At 40.5% G+C, this 26,197-nt stretch overlaps 1 protein-coding gene and 1 pseudogene across 1 annotated transcript; both read left to right on the top strand.

Annotated features, from left to right (window-relative positions):
• Positions 1-296: 296 nt before the first annotated feature.
• LOC144256188 (olfactory receptor 2T3-like) lies at positions 297-1,265 on the top strand (annotated as a pseudogene).
• Positions 1,266-8,859: 7,594 nt separating this feature from the next.
• Positions 8,860-9,819, top strand: LOC144255889 (olfactory receptor 2T29-like). The gene has a single exon (XM_077800953.1). It carries the CDS (start codon positions 8,860-8,862, stop codon positions 9,817-9,819), a length of 960 nt encoding a protein of 319 aa, XP_077657079.1.
• Positions 9,820-26,197: the final 16,378 nt, after the last annotated feature.

Raw genomic sequence — 26,197 nt, 5'->3', positions numbered from 1 at the left:
TCACTGTGACTTCCAGCACTGAGTCCTGGATGAGCCAGCGGGTCCCAAGATTCAGGAGCAGCTTCATCCAGCTTGATTAATCCAGTTACTTGGGGCTGCACACAGCTTCAGTTCCCTAAGATTTAAACTTAGGATTCCACCTCAGTTTAACCCAGTGTTTGGAGAAATAGCTCAAGGTACATGTCTTACCCAAGCACACTAGGACAGTCACACAGGTATGATGGAGGTAAAGTCACAGCCCTCATTGTTCTTAGGTGAAACTACCTGATAGATATGCATGCAGGAAAGGAAATTTCATGGAATCAAACTTGAGCACCAGTTTCATCCTTGTGGGGCTCTTTGGGGACACCCCAAATGCCACGCTCCTTTATACTATGACCTTCATCATTTTCTTGATGGCCCTAGTTGGGAACGCCCTCCTCATTCTTCTCATCCACACAGAGCCCTGCCTCTGGACCCCCATGTACTCCTTCATCAGCCAGCTGTCTCTCATGGATCTCATGTACATCTCTATGACCGTGCCCAAGATGCTGGTGGGCCAGGTCACAGGAGACCATATCATCTCCTCCACAGGCTGTGGGATCCAGATGTTCTTCTACCTGACCCTGGCAGGAGCTGAATATTTTCTTCTGTCGGCCATGGCCTACTACCGATATCCTGACATCTGAAGACTTCTGCATTACCCACTGTTGATGAACCACAGGGTCTGCCGGCTGATGGTGTCCGGATGCTGGTTCCTGGGAACACTGGATGGCTTGCTGCTTACCCCCATCACCATGAGCTGCTCCTTCTGCAAGTCCAGGAAGTTCCTGAGCTTCTTCTGTGAGATCCCTGCCCTGCTGAGGCTCTCCTGCTCTGACGTCTCCCTCTACAAGATGCTCATATACCTGTGCTGCATCCTCATGCTCCTCGTGCCCACCCTGGTCATCTCCAGCTCCTACACCCTCATCCTGCTCCTCATCCACAGGACAAGCTCAGCCAAGGGCCGCAGGAAGGCGCTGGCCACCTGCTCCTCCCACATGACCGTGGTGTTGCTCATCTTTGGTGCCACTGTCTACACCTACATGCTCCCCAGCTCCTATCACACAGTGCAGCAGGATATGATGGTGTGAGTCGTCTACACCATCCTCACTCCCTTGCTGAACTCCCTCATCTACAGCCTCCGCAACAAAGACATCACGTTGACTCTGAGGAGCCTGGTTCAGTCAAGGTGGTGCCGCCGAAGGGTCGTGAGAGGAAACCTAAGAGGGAGTGCCTGGGAGTGAGCCTGCTTCTCTCCTCTGTCCCTTCTCCTCTCCTGATCTCTCCTGTCTGTTGTCCTTGGGACCCAGGGCCCAATGTGGATCCCTCCCTCAGTCCCACTCCCCTGCCTGGAGCTTCTCCTCCATTCTGCTTATTTATCCTGTTTATCTCAGTGTATTTTACTTCTTGAAACCCATTGAAAACTGTCACTTTAGTTGACCTAGCATCTTTTTCTAACCTCCCTCCATCCTGGGTTCACGGGTAATATCAGTGAGACCTAAGTGCCAGCTTTAGCCTTAACAGAGACTCGCTGTGCAGACCTCAGACATTGTAGAGCCCTGGAGGGGCCATTGGCTGCTCCCTCACTCTCGGCTGCTCTGTAAGCCATCACTGATCTGCGACAGCCATGTGCTCCCAGCAGTCTGATACCGTGCCTCAATAAGTACAGAGGGGCATAGTTTTCTCAATGTTAAAAGAGCTTTGATTCTTCACATCATGTACAACCACAAGAATGAGCCCTAATTAGAATAAGTTATACTCTGTATATGTATGATATGTCAGAATACACTCTACTGTCATGTATATCTAAAAAGAACCAACTTTTAAAAAGTGAGCTTTATGGTGTAAACACCAGTGGTTTTAATACTGCTGAAAAAAAGTCATTAATATTAAAGTCCAGGGAGATAATAGGTTCATTTAATTTTACAGGATGTAAATAAAAGTGGCTTCATATATAATTCTTTGGAATTTACACTACTGTAGACAGTGGTGTACTGTATTTACATTGACTACAAAAACTGTCTTGGAAGATGGGAATTTAGGAAATTTATACGTCTAAGCAATTTTCTTTTGAATTTATTTATTTATTTTGGTACCAGGGATTGAACCCAGGAGTGCTTAACCACAAAACCACATCCCCAACCCTTTTTTTTATTTTAAATTATGGGAGAGGGTCTCACTAAGTTGTATAGAGCCTTGCTAAGATTGTTCTGCCTCAGCCTAGCAAGCCAAGCTTTTTTCTTTGAAACTAGGGAAGCCAGTAAAATGATTTTGGACTGGTGACTAGTCTGTGCCCTCCCTGCCAAGTATCATGCTGCCAAGGACATGTCTGTGTGTCTACCAGCACCAGATCACAGTTGCTTTCAAGACCAATACAACCTGTGTGTCGAGTGCTTCTGGAACGTAAGGAGGTAGGAAAACATACATCATCTCTGACTAAGAGGCAAGAAAGTGACAGGAGCCCTGAGGTCATCAGTCATGCCAGGTGGCACCCTGACCTCACCTTATTTACTACCAAGGAAGGGAAGCTGGGTGCTTTGGGACCAGAGCACCATCATCAGGGCTGAAAAGCAGCCTCTGCCAGCCATGGCAGCTCCATACTATGTTTCTAGCTGACCATCACTCCTACAGGTTTTATTAGGGGAATTTGCCTGAATTGGGTCAAAAGGGTCATCTATGAAGAAAAAGGAGCTTGTCTAAAGGTAGTTAGGTTGCTAGGTGTACAGACTGATGATTAAACTAAATACATAAAAGGAACAAAGCTGATCAAGTGAACACCAGCACTGTAAGTCATCCTAACACCATCAGGGCCTGGTTGGTATCATTGCACTTATTATTTTTTTGCTGGTGTCATTGGGAAGTCCTGTGCAACCTTCCATCAAGTTTATGGGATTTTACTTGGCTTTTGTTTTCTTGGTTTTTAACAAGTGCTTTGCTTATCTGTTTACCTTCTGGAGAACAATGTGCAAGGGGAAATGGAAGTCTTTGTTGAAGTTGCAGATGGACTCTGAGGTTTAGATAGAGATGTGAAAGGGGAGGATTCCCAGCTGCCCTCTGAGTTCTAGCCACTGCCACTCAACTAATGAAGAGCCATGTGACCTCTGACAGCCTTTGGAAGCCTGTGACTTTTCTCATGTCATTTTAAGATGAGGAAGAGAAACTTCTTAATCAAATTTCCTGAGGAGGAGGTGCCCTGGGCTGCCTTGAACTTAATGTAACAATTAGTTTTTGGAATTATTACAATTATTATTATGCCCTGGAATACCTGACCATGGGTGCCCACCCCACGCCAATCAAGTGTGTGGGCACCCACAGTGACTGTGCGTGGTTTCTGGAGATCTGCTTTCCCTGGCTTTATACAATTGTGTTTTATGCAGTTGATCCCTGTTGTAAGTACCATGGATTTATTGATTTTTATGTGTAGGATTAAATTGCTTAACTATACCATTATTTATGAATACCTTCTATTGTTGATGAATGTATATGTTGTCTTCAGTTTTTAGCAATTTCAAATAATGCTCCTATCTACATTTTTGTACTTGTGCCCTATTAGCATGATTTTTAAAAATGATTGTTATTAATAATATACTGTCCATTAAAAAACAACTGGAAGAAAGGATTTTGAAAGTTTTTACCATGAGGAAACAATTAGTGTTTAAGGGAATAAATTTTTGGCTTAATATGAATATTGCATAATGTATACATGTGTCCAACATTACGTAGCACCCCATTAATATGTGCATTTTTACATTTTTTGTAACAGTGCAAGTTAAATTGAAATTTTAAAATCATTGTTATTAAGTACATTACACTAATTCAGATAGAACACTATAGTTTATGATATGTTTTACTATTTTTTAAAAATTTATTTGGTACTGGAGGTGGAACCTAAGGACACTTAACCACTGAGCCACATATCTAGAACTCTATATATTTTATTTAGAGACAGGATCTCACTGAGTTGTTTAGGGTCTTGCTAAGTTGAGGCTGGCTTTGAACTCACAGTACTCTTGCCTCAGCCTCCCAAGCCCCTGAGATTACAGGCCTGTGCCACCACACCTGGCCTATTTATTTTATTTTTAATTAACTAATTATAATTCTATAACTTGAAGTACAATGTGGGTTTCAATATTGATTTGTTGTATATCCTAAGATCAATAAGTGAATCCTCATACAGTGAGAATGGCTATCTTAAAAAAAAAAAAAAAAAAGAAGTAACAAGCCCTGGCAAGGCTGTAAATCACTCCCCTGTTGTAAATTACCTGAAGAAAAATATATTAGGAGTGATTTCTATATAAGCATTTTTATTTTTTATAAATGAGGGATTTGAGCACAGACTAACTCTCTTTAGGCAAGGAATGCATTGGAGTCTAAATCATTTGATACATAGTGACCACATTGGGTTAGTACAGTAACAAACACCATCTATTTCATTCTGAAGATATTTGCTGCAGGGGCTAGGCTACAAAGTAACCAGGACCTAGAGTAAGGATGGTGGAGTAGAAGGGAGTGTGTCAGCCAGGAACCCAGAGTGTTCCCTCTGCATCTGCTATCTGCTGTGTGCTCCCTGCTGAGCTGGGGAGGAGACTCTGCACTTCCAGGCCTCAGGGAGGTCACCATAGCAACCCTGGGAGTTCATGTCCTGCAGTGCTGCCAGAACTGCAAAAACAGTTTTCTGGGTGTGGGAACCCAGGGAAATCCCTGTTGCCTCCAGTTGCCACAGACTATCTTCAGAAAGGAAGAAAACATGCAGCTTCTTTCTTCCTCCCACCCTAGAGAATACTCCCTGGGCTGCTACTCACAGTCTTATAGGAAACCAGGTGGCCAAGGAGACAGGATAAGCCATCTGCAAGGCTGAAGCCCTGCAGGTCAGGTGGCTGCAGCTCAGGAGGCAGCCTGACCAACAGACATTGTGGACCAAGGCTGTCACAAGACCTCCATGTCAGGGGAAATGATCAGCATTGTTCCAGAACATATACAGGAAAAAAGTTAAGAAGGATTTGGCTGCAAAATGCAAGAGAGTGGGCTTGCTTCTTTCTGCCTGTTTCATCCCAGCTGCTATGATGTAGTGTACACTCAACAGTTTGTAGTTTGAAGGCAAAGTATAATGTGAGTCTGGTGGGGGGGGGGCAGAGGTTGGGTAATTGATTAAAAATTTTCCACTAAATCGGTCGTATTTTCAGTATTCTATAATCTGCAGGCCGGTATTGAAAATAAAAGCAAAAACATCAAAATTCAATGCAACACTAAAGCAAACAAGATGATCACTGAATGACAGGAAACAAGGAGCACAAACAGGGATTAAGAGAGTCTGGTGGAGCTGCTAGAAGGACCCCCCTGCGGGTCCCCACAGCACTGACAGGGGTGATGCTTTTGACACATCCATTGAACTCTGAGTATTAGTTTCCATATATGGGGAGATAACAATATATCACACAATTTTCTGGGAGATTAAATGAAGATACACACACTCAGGACAGTTTTTTCATACACTGAACAAGGACTAAGGCTGTGTCTTAACTGACTTAATACATTTCATCAATCAGACCTTATAGACAATGTGGGATTTGAGATGTTTAACATTGGTAAAGGTTTTGATTTTAACAAATACAGATATAGAATATAGATATAGAACAGTATGAGAATGATCCAGAACTGTGCCAGAGAGCTCTGTTTCTTCCTTAGCTCTAACTGCAATGTCCTCCACGTCCCAGAGGGATTTGTGAACAGGCAACTCCCATCCAATCTCTTGTGACTACCTATACCAGGGGTAATGTCACTCTCCTCTTCCTGGTGACTTAGCCAGGCCACACTCCCTGGCCATCTGGGTGAGGTACATCATTCTCTAAGGTGAGTTCAGATAAGCAGGTGGCACTGGGAACTCAGGGTCATTGCTGTGAGGGTCTTGCTCACCTGCTGTTGAAGTATGCTATTAGATCCTGACAGCATTTCCTCATTTTTCGCTATCATCTGTTTTTCTGAAGAAAAGAAATGTGTTTGCATCTTAAAACTTTCATGTAGTATTTTTTTTAATTGTAACATCTTAAGAAATGTATTTTTATTTCCAATTATTTAGGGACATAAGAGTATGTATTTCTTTTTAATGTTTTGGATGGCAGTAGGATGCTGAATTAATTGTCCCAAGACTGAAATTTTGCAGAGGGAGAAGGACTATCTTTACTTCAAGTGGGGGTGACTCCGGGGGGAGGGGGTGTCACAGTAATGCTGGAAGCAATTCTCCTGAGCATGTTCGTGTTTCTCCAAGCACAAGGATGGTGGAGTGGACCAGATCTGGGATGTGGATGGCAGAGGGAACATGGTGCTTTCCTAGGGTGCGGAGGCAGCAGAGCACCCTAGGGTGGGACGTGGCCCTCTCTCAGGTCACTTGTGTGATGTTAGGCAGATGCCCTGAGATGCTGGATTGTCAGTCTGCAATAAGATGAGCAGGACCTCAGAGGCTCTGGAGAAGGTGGAGCACAGTCAGCAATCCCTGGATGCTGCTGGCTTGTAATGATGGCTGGGTGTTTTTCTACCAGTACTGTTAACAGTCCCCCAAGTTGAACAGGCACCAGGTTGTTCCCATGAAACTTAAGCAATTGCCTAGAGAAGAGTAAAAGTGAGCAGGCAAGACAGGCCCCAGGTGTGCTGCACACCACGTTCCCTGGTCCCCCTGGTGTCCTTGGGGGTTGTTACATGAGGCTCCAAGACAGTGGCAGAGATTGTCCCAGTGTGCCTCCCTCCCCTCACTGCCTCCTCTCTCCCTCCATCTTTTCAGCAAATGCTGTCCAGGTCTTCACACCGACTGATGGACTCCAGTCCTTGATTCACCTTGCCCACAGAGGTAAATGGGGCAGCAACTCTGTTTCCTCCACCGCGCTCAGACTTCATCTGCCAGCAGGGTGGGATTTGACAGAGAGGAAATCTACTACTCGTCTGTCATCGGTCTTCTGCAGTGTACTTCAGGTTTGTTGGATATTTATATTAAGCAACAAGTTCACTTGCAGTATTGCTTATTCCACGAGCATTTCAGAACTTTGGACTATGGGTGAGCTGAATGTCACAGTCAGTTTGGGGAATTATTACAAGATCATGAAATGTTCTTGAAACTTGTCATTGTTTTCCTGAAATGCCCCCATGCTAAAGTCTCCCCAGAATGAGGAGATGTTAGTTTCTTCATGTTGGTAAGGGCATCAAAATATAATACACACCATGTAGAAATTGAAAATTTGAGAAGGTTTAATCTCTTTAATAAAAAAATGTGGAAGAAGCCATTATTGATTTCCTTGAGAAAGGCCAGGTATATTTTATGTCCACTGCTGTTCCTAACTTTATTTTGTCACTATTTAAAAATCCCACCTTGAATCTCATTTAGGTATTTTCCCTGCTTGGACTGATAGTGACCTCCTGAAGTGCAGGCCAGGTTTACAAGCCCTTGATCTTCATCCAGCATCTACACGGAGGCAGCTGAGCATCAAGACAGAGTGGACAACAGTGAGCTGCCCCTGAAGCTTCCCCATTGTTCCGCTAACTCTCTATTTCTCAGTTTCCATGATAATTGATTGTGGCAGCCGATAAAGCACATGATGTTGGAAAACAGTCAAAGCTTTTCTGATGAATAACCTCTAAATTCTATCCTTGTCCACCTGAGATTAAGTGCAAGTGGCAGAGCTTTAAGATGAACTTGGAGGAGTCTAGGCTATGCTGAAAAGAGATGAGTTTTTCCAGGTACCTGTGCTTAGCCAGGGCCTCACAATAAATATCTCAGATAGTTGTTTATATGTTCATGTGAGTATATTCATAAAAATGTATAAAGTTTATATAAGGTTATACAATATAAGTTTTCATATGACATACAGAAATTTTCAAATCCATTTTTTAATAAGCTTATGCTTCATTTATTTGTGGATCATTTTCTTTCCTACTTTGAATACTAAATTCTTAAAGGTACAAGTAGGTACTAAAATCGGGAAACTGAATTAGTGTATCTCACAATACCATAATGTTAACAGCCACCTTCAGGATAGCTTCATCAGAACAATTAGTATACACATTAATATTTTAACAGGATTGTGCCTTTGTTCTTTTTCAAGTGGTAGTATTCTAAGAATTTTCACTGCTTTAATCTTCACCAAACGCAAAGCCAAATATTATTCTTGTGCTCCTTTTAGGCAGAGTAGACAGAGGATCAGAGGATCCAGGGAAGCTGGACCCATGTTGGATCCAGCTAGAGTCTGGGCCCCTCACCACATGCCCTTTGGAGGTCTAAGAACCTCAGGGTCCTGCCCAAGGGAAGTAAGGCTTACTTCATACAGCCAAGGGACCCTGAAGTGTGGCCCAATCCTGTGAGAAGAGGAGCCTCGAATGTTTGAAATAGATTTCCCCCAAATCATGTTTCCATTACTTTCTAAATATTTCTTATATGAAATATGCCTCTAACAGTTTTTAATATAGTAGTTGGATCCTTAAACTGGGTGGTTTGGACATACTTTGCCCTTCCATAACAAGAACCCTTGGAATAATGACCTCACTTTCTGTCTTACACTATTTGTGTCATATGGGGCACAAATTTCTAATACTTGTTGATAACGATCACTACCATTAAGAAGTTCTTGACCCTGAACTGTGGCAATCTCGTGAGTTACCAATCCCTTTAATACTTGATGTTTTACAATTTGTTGAATCATAGGTCATTTCACCTCCTGGGATCGGCAGCCCCTGGAACATCCCCTGGTTGGCACAATCAGGCTGGTGCCCACACGTGTGCCTGCTCACTAGGCATTCATTTCAGCCTTCTCCACGACATTACCCAAGCTTTTTTGGTGGTCCAGGTGGAACCTCATGGACATCACCACCTGGATGAACAATCACACAGAGTGGACAGATTTCATTCTGGTGGGACTCTTCAGTCAATCCCAACATCCATCTCTGCTTTGTGTGGCCATCTTTCTGGTTTTCTTGATGGCCTTGTCCGGAAATGCTCTCCTAATCCTCCTGATACACTCCAATGTCCAGCTCCACACTCCCATGTACTTCTTCATCAGCCAGCTGTCCCTCGTGGACATGATGTACATCTCCATCACTGTGCCCAAGGTGCTCCTGGACCAGATACTGGATGTGAGTACCATCTCAGTCCCTGAATGTGGGATACAGATGTTCCTCTATGTGACACTAGGAGGCTCAGAACATTTCCTTCTGGCAGCTATGGCCTATGACCGCTACATGGCCATCTGCCATCCGCTTCGTTACCCTATGCTCATGAACTACAGGGTATGTCTCCTCCTGGTATCTGGCTGCTGGTTCCTAGGATCAGTGGATGGCTTCATGCTGACTTCTATCACCATGACCTTCCCATTCTGCAAATCCCGGAAGATCCATCACTTCTTCTGTGAAGTGCCTGCCGTGATGAAGCTCTCCTCAGACACCTCGCTCTATGAGACACTCATGTACCTGTGCTGTGTCCTCATGCTCCTCATCCCGGTGACAGTCATTTCAGTATCTTATTCCTGCATCCTCCTCACCATCCACAGGATGAACTCTGCAGAGGGCAGGAGGAAGGCCCTGGCCACCTGCTCCTCACACATGATGGTGGTCATGCTCTTCTATGGTGCTGCTGTCTACAACTATATGCTTCCCAGCTCATACCACACCCCGCAGAAGGACATGGTGGTGTCCGTCTTTTACACCATACTCACACCTGTGCTGAACCCCTTAATCTACAGTTTTAGGAACAAAGATGTTACTGGGGCTCTGAGAAAAATGTTGAGCGTGGGACCTTTTTTTCGGGAAACAATAAAATAGGGAATTTTGGTACCATGGTTTCTTCTCCTTCTCTCCACATCCGATGATCCAGATTTCCTTGCCTCAACACTCTCTGGACTCCTGCGTCATGGTGTCTCATTCGTAAGCATCCTTTCAGGGATCAACTTCCTCTGTCCACTCCTTGTGCATTCAAAGTCCTTATGCAACTCCCCTGGATCCATGTTATATTTCTAAGTGGACAACCACTTTCTGTTTCATATTATTAGGAAACATATAGTGGATATTTAGAGGAAGTGGTCATGATGTGCTTTACTTATAAGGTGGAGAGAGATAAGGGAAGCGATGAAGCAAAAGGGGATTCTGTGTTAACATAGATGAGTCTAGATAAAGGCTGTGTGGGAAATAATTCTAAAATTCATTTATGCCAATTTTTAAAAATAATCTCATTTGTTTTTGCTTTTGTTGCTTATGCTTTCAAGGTTCTACCCAAAAACTTATTGCATAGAATAATGTCATGAAGCATTTTTTTTTCTGTTTTTTTTTTAAACTTTCATAGATTCAGATCTTGATTTATATCTTCAATCATTTAAAGATTTATATCTTCAATCATTTTGAGTACTGTGAGAGACAGGGGTCTAGTTTAATTATTTTGTACATGCGCAATTCTAATTTCCCAGCACCCTTTACTGAAGACACATTCCTTTGCCCAATGTGTATTATTGGTGACATTGCTAAAAAATAATTTGGTTGTAAGCTCATGGATTTATCTCTATGGATTTGCAGTATCTTTTGAAGTCAGGTAATGTGGATGCCTCCAATTTTGCTCCTTTTGCTCAGGATTATGTTTGGTATTCAGGATCCTCTGTGGTTCCATACTAATTTTAGGATATTTTTTTCTATTTCTGTGAAAGATTTTGAGTATTTTGATGGGGGTTGCTTTGAGCAGTAGGATATTTTAACAACATTCATTATTTCTACTATGAACATGGAATAATGTTCATTTATTTTTGCAATTTCCTTTATTGATATTTTATACTTTTTGATCTAGAGATTTTTAATCTCCTTGATTAAATTTATTTCTAGACATATTTTCTTTTTGGTAGCCATTAACTTACTAAAGTTATTAGCTTACTAAAGCCATTACATTAACCATACATGACTTCTTTATTTATTTTTCAGATAGTTTGCTATTACTCTGTAGAGATGAGACTGGTTTTATATGTTGATTTTGAATCCTATTACTTCATGAATTGGTTCATTATTTCTAACAATTTTTGATGGAGTTTTTTTGGGTTTTTTTCCCTGTATAAAATGATGTCGTCTGTGTACAGGGACAACCTATCTCCTTCTCTCCAATTTGGATGCTTCTTATTTCTTTCTACTATCAAATTGCTCTGGATAGATCTTACAGTAGTGTATTAAGGGAAAGTCATCCTGGTCTTCTTCTATATCTTAGAGTAAAGCCTTCAAATTTCCCTATTTGGTATGATGTTAATTGAAGGTTTTTCACATATGGCCATTATTGTGCAGAAATATGTACTTTCTACTCCTAATTTGTGAGCTTTTTTTTAAAAAAAAAATCATGAATCGATGTTGAGCTTGTCAAGTGATTTTTTTATGCCTTTGAGATAATTATATAGCTTTTATCCTTTATTTTAATGTGATATATCACATTCATTGTGAATATGTGTTGAACATAATAGTAAATAATACGCCCTGGTTTGAATCCCATTTGATCTTAGTGTACAACATTTTAAATATGTTTTGCTAGTATTTTGTTAAGGATTTTTGCATCTCTGCAATTTTGCATTTCTATAATTTTATTTCTGTTTTTGTGTGTCCATTCCTGGATTCAATATTAGAATAATAAAACATTTATATTATGTTCAAATTTTATGTCTTTCTGTGTCTCTGTGGTTGTTTTTTCTGTCCAGTATTAAGTGAGAAAGATGCTGAAATTCAATTTCCCAGCTCCACAAGCTAAGTTGTGACCTTTACAAACTGGCTTCCTGCCCTGGTATTCTACTTGAAAATGGGCCAGGTGCATAATTTAGAGAAATAAAAACAAAGAAATTTAAATAAGAATCATCAACATTTTATTTTAGTGAGAAAGAATTCCCAGATGACCCTAAATACAAAATAATAGTAACCACATAATATCATTGACCTGAACTTATTGTTTCCTTATGTATGAAGAATTATGGGTATCATTCCAAAAATCAAAATCCAATGGATAACCTGCAAGCTCTTGTCCAAATGCCAAAGGTTCCCATCGCACCGCATTCTGAGTCAGATGAAGGTAAGTTGTCACATGAAACTCCAGGACACTAGAAATAAACCAAGGAGAAAGGGAATTCCTCACACAACTCTGTGCTGGGTCAGTCTGGGGGCATGGTGGTGGGCGCTGCAGCAGAGGAGCAAGTTCAGCCCAAGGGCTTCCTCTGCTGATGTCCAGCCCCCCCCCGGGCCTCCAGGGGCTTCCAGAGCAGATCCCTGCTCAGCACTTGGCTTCTGGTTCCCCCTGCAGCACATAGTCACCCTCTGCTTCCCACATCCATCCTCAGTTATGATAACCAGCCTTGTCTTCTTTATCAAAACACATTGTTGGAGAAAATCAGACCCTTAGTTGTATTTGTTCATCTATTTACTTACTTTCTCCAAGGACTTGTGAGCTCTATGAATGCAAGAATTTCATCTCTTGTTTGCAGTATGTCCATGGATCACAGCAAAGCACCTGGCTCATGAGAGTCAGTTGCTACTCAACAGTGACACGTTTGTTCTCAGTGTTCCACAAGTTTTTATACGATTTGACCACATTTGAAGCTTAATTTCCAAATGAACAACTCCAATTTCCTTTCACCTAACAGAAGTTTTCTCTCTTGTGCTTCTCATGTTCTTAATTTCTTTTGAAGCTTTCTTCCTTTCTTGGAAGACAAAAAAATTAAAAAATAAAAAATCAGTATTCTGGTTCTGTCTGCTAAGTCCAGGGTCCCAGTTAATATTATTCAATCAACGTCTCTGCCAAACCTTTTTCACCTCCCCAAAAATCAAATGTTTAAATACTACCAAATTTCACAAACTTCTCATCTGAATCCATCTCTCCCCTGCCCCGTCCCTCTCGGTACTGTGTAGGTGTTCTGTGTTTGGGATTGGGGTCTCTACTAAACTTCATGATCGTGGCATGCTTGGTGGCTAGGAAGTTTCTCTGCAAAGGTATGGAATGGCCTGGCTCCTGGGAAACTCCCATATAAAAGAGGTGGGATGCCTGGCCACTGTAGCAATGTTCTTCAGGAGGGTTTCAACCTTGATCTTAGACAGGTAACTCCTGGGCATAAAGGAAATTGCTTGCTTGATACTGCAATGTTTCACCAACCTCGAGTGCTCCTGGATCTGCCCACATAATAGTAACTTTAGACAATGAACTTTCTTGAGAACTGCACAAATCTCCTAACATTGCATATTGTAACTGTGGAATGTAACTGCAGAATAAGCAACCTTACTGATACACTAAGTAATAATGTTGTTATGGTACTACTGACCTAATGTAACCTATTGACATAAATAAAGCTTGGCAGCTTGGCCCCTGAGCCACTCTGCCACTTTCCTGCCTCTGCACCTTGTCTCTGTGTCCCCTTTATTATTTATTCTTTACAGTACTGGGAATTGAACCCAGGGACACTTAATTACTGAACCACATTCCCAGACCTTTTTTTAAAAATTTAGAGACAGGGACATAATAAATTGCTGAGGACTTCATTAAGTTGCTGAAGCTGGCTTTGAACTCTAGATCCTCCTAACCTCAGTCTCCTGAGCTGCTGGGATTATAGGCATGTGCCACCAAGCCTGGCCCATCTCTATTTTTCAGTGAAGATAGTTTTTTTTATTATTAGTTGTTCAAAACATTACAAAGCTCTTGACATATTGTATTTCATACATTTAATTCAAGTGGGTTATGAACTCCCATTTTTACCCCGTATACAGATTGCAGAATCACATCGGTTACACATCCACGTTTTTACATAGTGCCATACTAGTGTCTGTTGTATTCTGTTGCCTTTCCTATCCTCTTCTATCCCCCTTCCCCTTCCCTCCCCTCCCATCTTCTCTCTCTACCCCATCTACTGTAATTCATTTCTCTCCCTTGTTTTTCCCCCTTTCCCCTCACTTCCTCTTGTATGTAATTTTGTATAACAATGAGGGTCTTCTTCCATTTCCATGCATTTCCCTTCTCTCTCCCTTTCCCTCCCACCTCTCATCCCTGTTTAATGTTAATCTTCTTCTCATGCTCTTCCTCCCTGCTATGTTCTTAGTTGCTCTCCTTATATCAAAGGAGACATTTGGCATTTGTTTTTTAGGGATTGGCTAGCTTCACTTAGCATAATCTTCTCTAATGCCATCCATTTCCCTGCAAATGCCAGATTTTGTCATTTTTTAGTGCTGAGTAATACTCCATTGTGTATAAATGCCACATTTTTTATCCATTTATCTATTGAAGGGCATCTAGGATGGTTCCACAGTCTAGCTATTGTGAATTATGCTGCTATAAACATCGATGTAGCAGTATCCCTATAGTCCACTCTTTTAAGGTCTTTAGGGAATAGTCTGAGAAGGGGAATAGCTGGGTCAAATGGTGGTTCCATTCCCAGATTTCCAAGGAATCTCTATACTGCTTTCCAAATTGGCTGCACCAACTCGCAGTCCCACCAGCAATGTACATCCTCGCCCCACATCCTCGCCAGCACTTGCTGTTGTTTGACTTTATAAAGGCTGCCAGTCTTACTGGAGTGAGATGGTACCTTATGGTGGTTTTGATTTGCATTTCTCTGACTGCTAGAGATGGTGAGCATTTTTTCATGTACTTGTTGATTGATGATATGTCCTCCTCTGAGAAGTGTCTGTTCAGGTCCTTGGCCCATTTGTTGATTGGGTTATTTGTTTTCTTATTGTTTAATTTTTTGAGTTTTTGGTATACTCTGGATATTAGGGCTCTATCTGAAGTGTGAGGAGTAAAGATTTGTTCCCAGGATGTAGGCTCCCTATTTACCTCTCTTATTGTTTCTTTTGCTGAGAAAAAACTTTTTAGTTTGAATAAGTCCCATTTGTTGATTCTTGTTTTTAACTCTTGTGCTATGGGTGTCCTATTAAGGAATTTGGAGTCCAACCGCACAATATGTAGATTGGAGCTAACTTTTTCTTCTGTTTTGATATCAAGCTCCTTGATCCATTTTGAGTTAACTTTTGTGCATGGCGAGAAAAAGGGATTCAGATTCATTTTGTTGCATATGGATTTCCAGTTTTCCCAGCACCATTTGTTGAAGATGCTGTCCTTTCTCCATTGCATGCTTTTAGCCCCTTTGTCAAATATAAGATAGTTGTAATTTTGTGGATTGGGCTCTGTGTCCTCTATTCTGTACCATTGGTCCACCCACCTATTTTGGTACCAGTACCATGCTGTTTTTGTTACTATTGCTCTGTAGTATAGTTTGAAGTTTGGTATCGCTATACCGCCTGATTCACTCTTCCTGCTTAGAATTGCTTTTTGCTATTCTGGGTCTTTTATTTTTCCATATGAATTTCATGATTGCTTTATCTATTTCTACAATAAATGCCGTTGGGATTTTGATTGGCATTGCATTAAACCTATAGAGAACTTTTGGTAATATTGCCATTTTGATGATGTTAGTTCTGCCTATCCATGAACAGTTTATATTTTTCCATCTTGTAAGATCTTCTTCTATTTCTCTCTTTAGGGTTCTGTAGTTTTCATTGTATAAATCTTTCATCTTTTTTGTTAAGTTGATTCCCAAGTATTTTATTTTATTTTTTGAGGACATTGTGAATGGGGTGGTTGTCCTCATTTCCATTTCAGAAGATTTGTCGCTGATATACAGGAATGCCTTTGATTTACGCATGTTGATTTTATATCTGGCCACTTTGCTGAATTCATTTATTAGCTCTAGTAGTTTCTTTGTAGATCTTTTTGGGTCTTCTAGTTATAGGATCATGTCATCCACAAATAGTGATAATTTAAGTTCTTCTTTTCCTATCTTTATGCCTCTAATTTCTTTCGTCTGTCTAATTGCTCTGGCCAGTATTTCGAGAACTATATTGAATAGAAGTGGTGAGAGATGGCATCCCTGGCTTGTTCCAGATTTTAGAGGGAATGCCTTCAATTTTTCTCCATTTAGAATGATGCTAGCCTGAGGCTTAGCATAGATAGCTTTTACAATGTTGAGGTAAGTTCCTGTTATCCCTAGTTTTTCTAGTGTTTTGAACATAAAGGGATGCTGTACTTTGTCGAATGTTTTTTTTCTGGATCTATCGAGGTGATCATATGGTTCTTATCTTTAAGTCTATTGATGTGGTGAATAACATTTATTGATTTCTGTATATTGAACCATCCTTGCATCCCAGGGATGAATCCTACTTGATCATGGTGCACATTTTTTTTATATGTTTTTGTATCCGATTCACCAGAATTTTATTGAGGATTTTTGCATCTAGGTTCATTAGAGATATTGGTCTGTAGTTTTCTTTCTTTCAAGTGTCTTTGTCTGGTTTGGGGATCAGGGTGATGTTGGCCTCATAGAATGAATTTGGAAGAGCTCCCTCTTTTTCTATTTCCTGAAATAACTTGAAAAGTATTGGTATTAATTCTTCTTTAAAGGTTTTGTAAAACTCCACTGTATACCCATCTGGTCCTGGGCTTTTCTTGGTTGGTAGTCTTTTGATGGCTTCTTCTATTTCCTCCATTGTTATTGGTCTGTTTATATTGTGTGTATCCTCCTGACTCAATCTGGGCAAATCATATGACTTAGGAAATTTATCGATTTCTTCACTATCTTATGTTTTATTGGAATATAGGGTTTCAAAATAATTTTTATTATCTTCTGTATTTCTGTAGTGCCTGTTGTGATATTGCCTTTTTCATCCCGTATGTTAGTAATTTGAGTTCTCTCTCTTCTTTTCGTTAGCATGGCTAAGGTTCTGTCCATCTTATTTATTTTTTCAAAGAACCAACTTTTAGTTTTGTCAATTTTTTCAATAGTTTCTTTTGTTTCAGTTTTGTTGATTTCCACTCTGAATTTAATCATTTCTTGCCTTCTGCTGCATTTGCTGTTGTTTTGCTCTTCCTTTTCTAGGGTTTTGAAATGAAGTGTGAGCTCATTTATTTGTTTTTTTTTTCTTTTTTTGAGGAATGAACTCCAGGCAATGAATTTCCCTCTTTTATTTACTTATTTATTTATTTATTTTTAATGTTGGTTGTTCAAAACATTACATAGTTCTTGATATATCATATTTCACATTTTGATTCAAGCGGGTTATGAACTCCCATTTTACCCCGTATACAGCTTGCAGAATCACATCAGTTACACTTCATTGCTTTACATATTGATAAACTCATGTCTGTTGTATTCTGCTGCCTTTCCTATCCTCTACTATCCCCCCTCCCCTCCCCTCCCCTCCCCTCTTCTCTCTCTACCCCCACTACTGTAATTCATTCCTCCCCCTTGTACTGTTTTTCCCTTTCCCCTCACTTCCTCTTGTATGTAATTTTGTATAACCCTGAGGGTCTCCTTCCATTTCAATGCAATTTCCCTTCTCTCTCCCTTTCCCTCCCACCTCTCATCCTTGTTTAATGTTGGTCTTCTTCTCGTGCTCTTCTTCCCTAGTCTGTTCTTAGTTACTCTCCTTATATCAAAGGAGACATTTGGCATTTGTTTTTTAGGGCTTGGCTAGCTTCGCTTAGCACAATCTGCTCTAATGCCATCCATTTCCCACCAAATTCTATGATTTTGTCATTTTTTACTGCAGAGTAATACTCCATTGTGTATAAATGCCACATTTTTTTTTATCCATTCGTCTATTGAAGGGCATTTAGGTTGATTCCACAGTCTTGCTATTGTGAATTGTGCTGCTATGAACATCGATGTAGCAGTGTCCCTGTAGCATGCTCTTTTTAGGTCTTTAGGGAATAGACCGAGAAGGGGAATGGCTGGGTCAAATGGTGGTTCCATTCCCAGCTTTCCAAGAAATCTCCATACCGCTTTCCAAATTGGCTGCACCAATTTGCAGTCCCACCAACAATGTACAAGCGTACCCTTTTCCCCACAACCTCGCCAGCACTTATTGTTGTTCGACTTCATAATGGCTGCCAATCTTACTCGAGTGAGATGGTATCTTAGGGTGGTTTTGATTTGCATTTCTCTGACTGCTAGAGATGGTGAGCATTTTTTCATGTACTTATTGATTGTATGTCCTCCTCTGAGAAGTGTCTATTCAAGTCCTTGGCCCATTTGTTGATTGGGTTATTTGTTATCTTATTGTCTAATTTTCTGAGTTCTTTATATATTCTGGATATTAGGGCTCTATCTGAAGTGTGAGGAGTAAAGATTTGTTCCCATGATGTAGGCTCCCTATTTACCTCTCTTATTGTTTCTTTTGCTGAGAAAAAACTTTTTAGTTTAAGTAAGTCCCATTTGTTGATTCTAGATGTTAACTCTTGTGCTATGGGTGTCCTATTGAGGAATTTGGAGCCCGACCCCACAGCATGTAGGTCGTAGCCAATTTTTTCTTCTATCAGATGCCGTGTCTCTGATTTGATATCAAGCTCCTTGATCCATTTTGAGTTAACTTTTGTGCTTGGCGAGAGAAAGGGATTCAGATTCATTTTGTTGCATATGGATTTCCAGTTTTCCCAGCACCATTTGTTGAAGATGCTATCCTTCCTCCATTGCATGCTTTTAGCCCCTTTATCAAATATAAGAAAGTTGTAGTTTTGTGGGTTGGTTTCTGTGTCCTCTATTCTGTACCATTGGTCCACCCGCCTGTTTTGGTACCAGTACTATGCTGTTTTTGTTACTATTGCTCTGTAGTATAGTTTGAGATCTGGAATCGCTATACCACCTGATTCACACTTCCTGTTTAGTATTGTTTTTGCTATTCTGGGTCTTTTATTCTTCCATATGAATTTCATGATTGCTTTATCTATTTCTACAAGAAATGCCGTTGGGATTTTGATTGGCATTGCATTAAACCTATAGAGAACTTTTGGTAATATCGCCATTTTGATGATGTTAGTTCTGCCTAACCATGAACAGGGTATGTTTTTCCATCTTCTAAGGTCTTCTTCAATTTCTCTTTTTAGGGTTCTGTAGTTTTCATTGTATAAGTCTTTCACCTCTTTTGTTAGGTTGATTCCCAAGTATTTTATTCTTTTTGAGGATATTGTGAACGGCGTGGTTGTCCTCGTTTCCATTTCAGAGGATTTGTCTCTGATATACAGGAATGCCTTTGATTTATGCGTGTTGATTTTATAACCTGCCACTTTGCTGAATTCATTTATTATCTCTAATAGTTTCTTTGTAGACCCTATTGGGTCTGCTAGGTATAGAATCATGTCATCTGCAAATAGTGATAATTTAAGTTCTTCTTTTCCTATTTTTATGCCTTTAATTTCTTTCGTCTGTCTAATTGCTCTGGCCAGTGTTTCGAGAACTATGTTGAACAGAAGTGGTGAAAGAGGGCATCCCTGTCTTGTTCCAGATCTTAGAGGGAATGCCTTCAATTTTTCTCCATTCAGAATGATGCTAGTCTGAGGCTTAGCATAAATTGCTTTTACAATGTTGAGGTATGTTCCTGTTATCCCTAGTTTTTCAAGAGTTTTGAACATAAAGGGATGCTGTACTTTGTTGAATGCTTTTTCCGCATCTATCGAGATGATCATATGGTTCTTATTTTTAAGTCTACTGGTGTGGTGAATAACATTTATTGATTTCCGTATATTGAAACAACCTTGCATACCAGGGATGAATCCTACTTGATCATGGTGCACAATTTTTTTGATATGTTTTTGTATCCGATTCGCCAGAATTTTATTGAGGATTTTTGCATCTAGGTTCATTAGAGATATTGGTCTGTAGTTTTCTTTCTTTCAAGTGTCTTTGTCTGGTTTCGGAATCAGGGTGATGTTAGCCTCGTAGAATGAATTTGGTAGTTCTCCCTCTTTTTCTATTTCCTGAAATAGCTTGAAAAGTATTGGTATTAGTTCCTCTTTAAAGGTTTTGTAAAACTCTGCTGTATACCCATCTGGTCCTGGGCTTTTCTTAGATGGTAATCTTTTGATGGTTTCTTCTATTTCCTCAATTGATATTGGTCTGTTTAGGTTGTCTATATCCTCCTGACTCAATCTGGGCAGATTATATGACTTAAGAAATTTATCGATGCCTTCACTATCTTCTATTTTATTGGAGTATAAGGATTCAAAATAATTTCTGATTATCTTCTGTATTTCTGAAGTGTCTGTTGTGATATTGCCTCTTTCATCCCGTATGCTGGTAATTTGAGTTCTCTCTCTTCTTCTCTTCGTTAGCATGGCTAAGGGTCTGTCAATTTTATTTATTTTTTCAAAGAACCAACTTTTAGTTTTGTCAATTTTTTCAATTGTTTCTTTTGTTTCGATTTCATTAATTTCAGCTCTGATTTTAATTATTTCTTGCCTTCTACTTCTTTTGCTATTGTTTTGCTCTTCTTTTTCTAGGATTTTGAGATGAAGTATGAGATCATTTATTTGTTGGTTTTTCCTTTTTTTAAGGAATGCACTCCAAGCAATGAATTTTCCTCTTAGAACTGCTTTCAATGTGTCCTATAGATTCCGATATGTTGTGTCTGTGTTTTCATTTAACTCTAAGAATTTTTTATTTCCTCCTTGATGTCTTCTAAAACCCATTGATCATTCAGTAACCTATTGTTCATTCTCCAAGTGATGCATGATTTTTCCTTCCTTCTTTTATCGTTGATTTTCAGTTTCATTCCATTGTGATCAGATAAGATGCATGGTATTATCTCTACACCTTTATATTGACTAAGAGTTTCCCTGTGACATAATATATGATCTATTTTTGAGAAGGATCCATGTGCTGCTGAGAAAAAAGTGTAGCTGCTTGATGTTGGGTGGTATATTCTATATGTGTCAATTAAGTCTAGGTTGTTAATTGTATTATTGAGTTCTATAGTTTCCTTATTCAGCTTTTGTTTGGAAGATCTGTCCAGTGGTGAGAGAGGTGTGTTAAAGTCTCCCATGATTATTGTATGGTGGTCTATTAGATTCTTGAACTTGAGAAGAGTTTGCTTGATGAACATAGCAGCCCCGTTGTTTGGGGCATATATATATATATATATATATGATTGTTATGTCTTGTTGGTGTATGGTTCCCTTGAGCAGTATGTAGTGTCCCTCTTTATCCCTTTTGATTAACTTTGGCTTGAAATCTATTTTGTTTGATATGAGTATGGACCCTCCTGCTTGTTTCCGCAGTCCATATGAGTGATATGATTTTTCCCAACCTTTCACCTTCAGTCTATGTATATCTTTTCCTATCAAATGCGTCTCCTGCTGGCAGCATATTGTTGGGTCTTGTTTTCTGATCGATTCAACTAGCCTGTGTCTCTTAATTGGTGAGTTTAAGCCATTAACATTTAGGGTTATTATTGAGATATGGTTTGTTCTTCCAGCCATAGTTTGTTTATTAATGCTATTAAACCTGATTTGTTTTCCTCTTTGATTATTTTCCCCCCTTTACTGTCCTACCTCCCACTGTTGGTTTTCATTGTTGTTTTCCATTTCCTCTTCCTGTAGTGTTTTGCCAAGGATTTTTTGAAGAGATGGTTTTCTAGCTGCAAATTCTTTTAACTTTTGTTTGTCGTGGAATGTTTTAATTTCATCTTCCATCCTGAAGCTTAATTTCGCGGGATACCCGATTCTTGGTTGGAACCCATTTTCTTTTAGCGTTTGAAATATGTTATTCCAGGATCTTCTAGCTTTTAGAGTCTGTGTTGAGAGATCAGCTGTTATCCTGATTGGTTTACCCCTAAATGTGATCTGCTTCCTTTCCCTTGTAGCTTTTAAAATTCTCTCCTTATTCTGTATGTTGGACATCTTCATTATAATGTGTCTAGGTGTGGATCTCTTATGATTTTGCACATTCGGCATCCTGTAGGCTTCTAGGATTTGGGATTCTGTCTCATTCTTCAAGTCTGGGAAGTTTTCTTGTATTATTTCACTGAATAGATTGCTTAATCCTTTGGTTTGGAGCTCTGTGCCTTCCTGTATCCCAATGACTCTTAAGTTTGGTCTTTTGATATTATCCCATAGCTCTTGAATGTTATGCTCATGGTTTTTTAGTAGACTTGCTGAGCTATCTATGTTCTTTTCAAGTTGAAATACTCTGTCTTCATTGTCTGATGTTCTATCGTCTAAGTGATCCAATCTGCTGGTAGTATTCTCAATTGAGTTTTTAAGTTGGTTTATTGTTTCCTGCATTTCTAGTATTTCTATTTGTTTGTTTTTTATTACCTCTATCTCCCTGTGAAATTGATCTTTTACTTCCTGGATTTGTTTGTCAATGTGATCTTTCATTGTCTGATTTTGCTGTCTCATGTCTTCCTTGAGACTCCAGATCATCTGAAGCATGTATGTCCTGAGCTCTCTATCTGACATTCCATCTGTTGCAGCTATTACCTCTTCTAAAGTTGAGTTGACCTGCATTGCCTGTGGTCCTTTCTTTCCTTGTCGTTTCATACTGCTGGCGTTTCTTTCTGCTTGGTGAAATTGTTGTGTCTTTGATATTTTCCCTCTATTTATTTATATTGCTCTTGTATAGTTGAAAAATCACACTTGCAGGGCAGGTAGTGGCTGTGATCCTCCTCCAATTAGTGTGATCCGTCTACCATGCTGGCAGGCCCTAGGTCTGCTTTGCTGGTCGGTCAAAGGTCCACCTACCCAGCAGGCGCCAGGGGCACCTGTGTTACTCCGTAGGTTGCTGGGCCTAACCTCCCAATGGGTTGCAGGTTCGCCTAGCTTGCAGGCACTGGGGGAGGGGCCGGTTCCGCCCCTCAGCAGGCTTTGGGCCCGCTCTGCTGGTGATCACAGTCCCGCCTACCTGCAGACACTGGGGGAGTGGACGGGCCTAGCCCTCAGCCGTCCGCCAGACCTGTCCTAGTGGGTCCGGTCCGCGTTCCCCGCAGGCGCGTGTAGCTGCTGTCACTTGGCTGGTTGCTGGGCCTGACCCGCCAGCCCGTGGCTTGCAGGTTTGCCTAGCTTGCAGGCACTGGGGGAGGGGCCGGTTCCGCCCCTCAGCAGGCTTTGGGCCCGCTCTGCTGGTGTTCACAGTCCCGCCTACCTTGCAGACACTGGGGAAGGGGACGGGCCTAGCCCTCAGCCGTCCGCCGGACCTGTCCTAGTGGGTCCGGTCCGCGTTCCCCGCAGGCGCGTGTAGCTGCTGTCACTTGGCTGGTTGCTGGGCCTGACCCGCCCGTGGCTTGCAGGTTCGCCTAGCTTGCAGGCACTGGGGGAGGGGTCGGTCATGAGTTTCCCTCTTAAAACTGCTTTCTCTGTGTCCCATAGATTCCAGTATGTTGTGTCTATATTTTCATTTATCTCTAAGAATTTTTGATTTCCTCCTTTATGTCTTCTATAACCCATTGATCATTCAGTAACATATTTCTCATTTTCCACGTGATGCAGGATTTTTCCTTCCTTCTTTTATCATTGATTTCCAGTTTCATTCCATTATGATCAGATAAGATGCATGGTATTATCTCCACACCTTTATATTTACTAAGGGTTGCCCTATGGCATAATATATCGTCTATCTTTGAGAAGGATCCATGTGCTGCTGAGAAAAATGTATAACCACTTGATGATGGTTGATATATTCTATATATGTCAGTTATTAATTGTGTTATTGAGTTCTATAGTTTCTTTATTCAACTTTTGTTTGGAGGATCTGTCCACTGGGGAGAGAGGTGTGTTGAAGTCACCCATAATTATGGTGTTGTGGTCTATTTGATTCTTGAACTTGAGGAGAGTTTGTTTTATGAATGTTGCAGCACCATTATTTGGTGCATACATATTGATAATTTTTATGTCTTGTTGGTGAATGGTTCCTTTTAACAGTATATAGTGTCCTTCTTTATCCCTTTTGATTAACTTAGGTTTGAAGTTGATTTTATTTGATATGAATATGGCCACTCCTGCTTGCTTCCGAGGACCATGTGAGTGGTATGACTTTTCCCAACCTTTCACCTTCAGCCTGTGAATGTCTTTTCCTATCATATGAGTCTCCTGAAGGCAGCATATTGTTGGATCTGTTTTTTAATCCAAGTTATTAGCCTATGTTGCTTAATTGGTGAGTTTAAGCCATTAATGTTTAGGGTTACTATTGATATATGATTTGTAATTCCAGTCATGTTTATTTATTTATTTATTTAAATTTGGCTTGTTTTTCCTCTTTGATTATTTTTCCCCCCTTTACTGAGTTACTTCCCACTGTTGGTTTTGGGTGCTGTTTTTCATTTCCTCTTCTTGTAGTGTTTTGCTCAAAATGCTTTGCAGTGCTGGTTTTCTGGCTGCGAATTCTTTTAACTTTTGTTTTTCATGAAATATTTTAATTTCATTGTCAAACCTGAAGCTTAATTTTGGTGGATACAATATTCTTGGTTGGAATCCATTATTTTTCAGTGTTTGAAATACGAGTTGTTCCAGGATCTTCTCGCTTTCAACGTCTGTGATGAAAAATCAGCCATTAACCTAATTGGTTTACCCCGAATGTAATCTGCCTCCTTTCTCTTGTAGCTTTTAATATTCTCTCCTGTTCTTTATGTTGGATATCTTCATAATAATGTGTCTTGGAGTTGGTCTATTATGGTTTTGTATGTTTGGGGTCCTGTAGGCTTTCAGGATTTGGCAATCCGTTCCATCTTTCATGTCTGGAAAGTTTTCTAAAATTATTTCATTCAACAGGTTGCTCATTCTTTTGATTTGGACCTCTATACCTTCCTCTATCCCAATGACGCTTAATTTTGTTTTGTTTTTTTTATGACATCCCATATCTCTTGGATGTTTTGCTCATGGTTTCTTACCAGCCTTTCTGCGTTGAGTATACTCTTTTCGAGTTGATATACTTTGTCTTCATTATCTGATGTTCTGACTTCTACTTGATCTAGTCTACTTGTAATATTCTCATTTGAGTTTTTAATTTGGTTTATGGTTTCCTGCATTTCTAGGATTACTGTTTGACTTTTTTTTTAAATCTCTATCTCCTGGTAGCGTTGATTTTTTGATTCTTGAATCTATTTATGTAATTCATTTTCAATGTATTCTTTCATTGTTTGGACTTGCTGTCTAATGACTTCTTTAAGATTCCATTCCATCTGAGTCAGGTATGCCTTGAGTTCTTTATCTGTCCATTTTTGTGATGCCTCTAGGTTCTCCTGTAAATTTAAGTTATCCTGCATTGTTTGTAATCCTTTTTCCCCTTGTTTTTCATGGTGTTCATGTTACTTTCCAACTCTGTTTGACTGATGTGTTTCTGTTTTCTCCTATAAATTTGTTTCGGTTTTGTATATCTCTGTTGTCTCTCTTTTGGGGTGGGAGACTATGTCTAGATATGTTGGGCTTTATTGTAATTTAAAGAAGATTCATTTGTTTCATAAAAGGCTTACGGATTCTGTAGGCATATAGTGATCTGTTGTTTGGTCTTAGGACTTTATGTTTAGGTTGGGGGCTATGATGGTATGAAGGTTAGTATGTCTTGGCTACTTTGGAAGATTGCTCTACTGAAGGGGGATATTAACAGGTGAATGGATCAGGGTATTTGGTAATAGCTAGGGACTTAGGAGCACTATAGACAGCCTCAGAACATTCACCTATTTGCATTTAGAAAATTACATGTAATGAAAATCGTAATGCTTGGGATGAAAGTTAGGGAGAAGGGGAAGGTAGAAGTCCTTAAAGAGAAAGAGGGAGAGAAAAATAGGTAGAATATAGGATAATGGAAAGAACAGTAAAAATTGAAAAGGGAAAAGAAAAAAATAAATGATAAATGCAGTCTTAGAGTTCTATTTTCTTCTCTTCCAGTAGGTGGAGCTGTGCCCTCCGAGCCGAGCTTCTGCCCTCTATATGCAGGAAAAAATCCCTGTAAGGCGGCTCCTCTTCCCCTACTAGGCAGCTCTCCAATCCTGATAGCCCAGGGCTGTTTCTCATCTCCGGCCCCTCCCCCCTTTCTCCTGCCAGCCAGCCAGGCCCTGCTCACTGGAGGCGATCTCTACACATCTACACTTGCAGCCCCCTGAGTGCCCTGTTCTCCCAAATGACTGAGCACTCTCTCTGTTTGCCATTCACCCAGATCCCAAGGTTGTGGAGCGGGTGATCTGGGAACCATCAGCTTATTTTGCCTAGACCCCTTCAGTGGCCAGGCCCTCAGGAGCTGGCGGCTAAGGCCTTGGGTGTCACTGCTGGTGGTAGGGGGAGTTGGGGGTCGGGAGTCCCCTCTGCTTCCCTCGGCCCCTACAGTCATGCCCATGGAGCTCTGGGGAGAGATTTTTGAGGTTTCCCAGGTGTATGTATCTGGTGGGG

The sequence above is a fragment of the Urocitellus parryii genome, chromosome 7 (genome assembly GCF_045843805.1).
Source record: "Urocitellus parryii isolate mUroPar1 chromosome 7, mUroPar1.hap1, whole genome shotgun sequence".
NCBI classification, from domain to species: domain Eukaryota; kingdom Metazoa; phylum Chordata; class Mammalia; order Rodentia; family Sciuridae; genus Urocitellus; species Urocitellus parryii.
The sequence above is the reverse complement of the archived record's forward strand: the minus strand, read 5'-3'. Positions and strand labels throughout refer to the sequence as shown.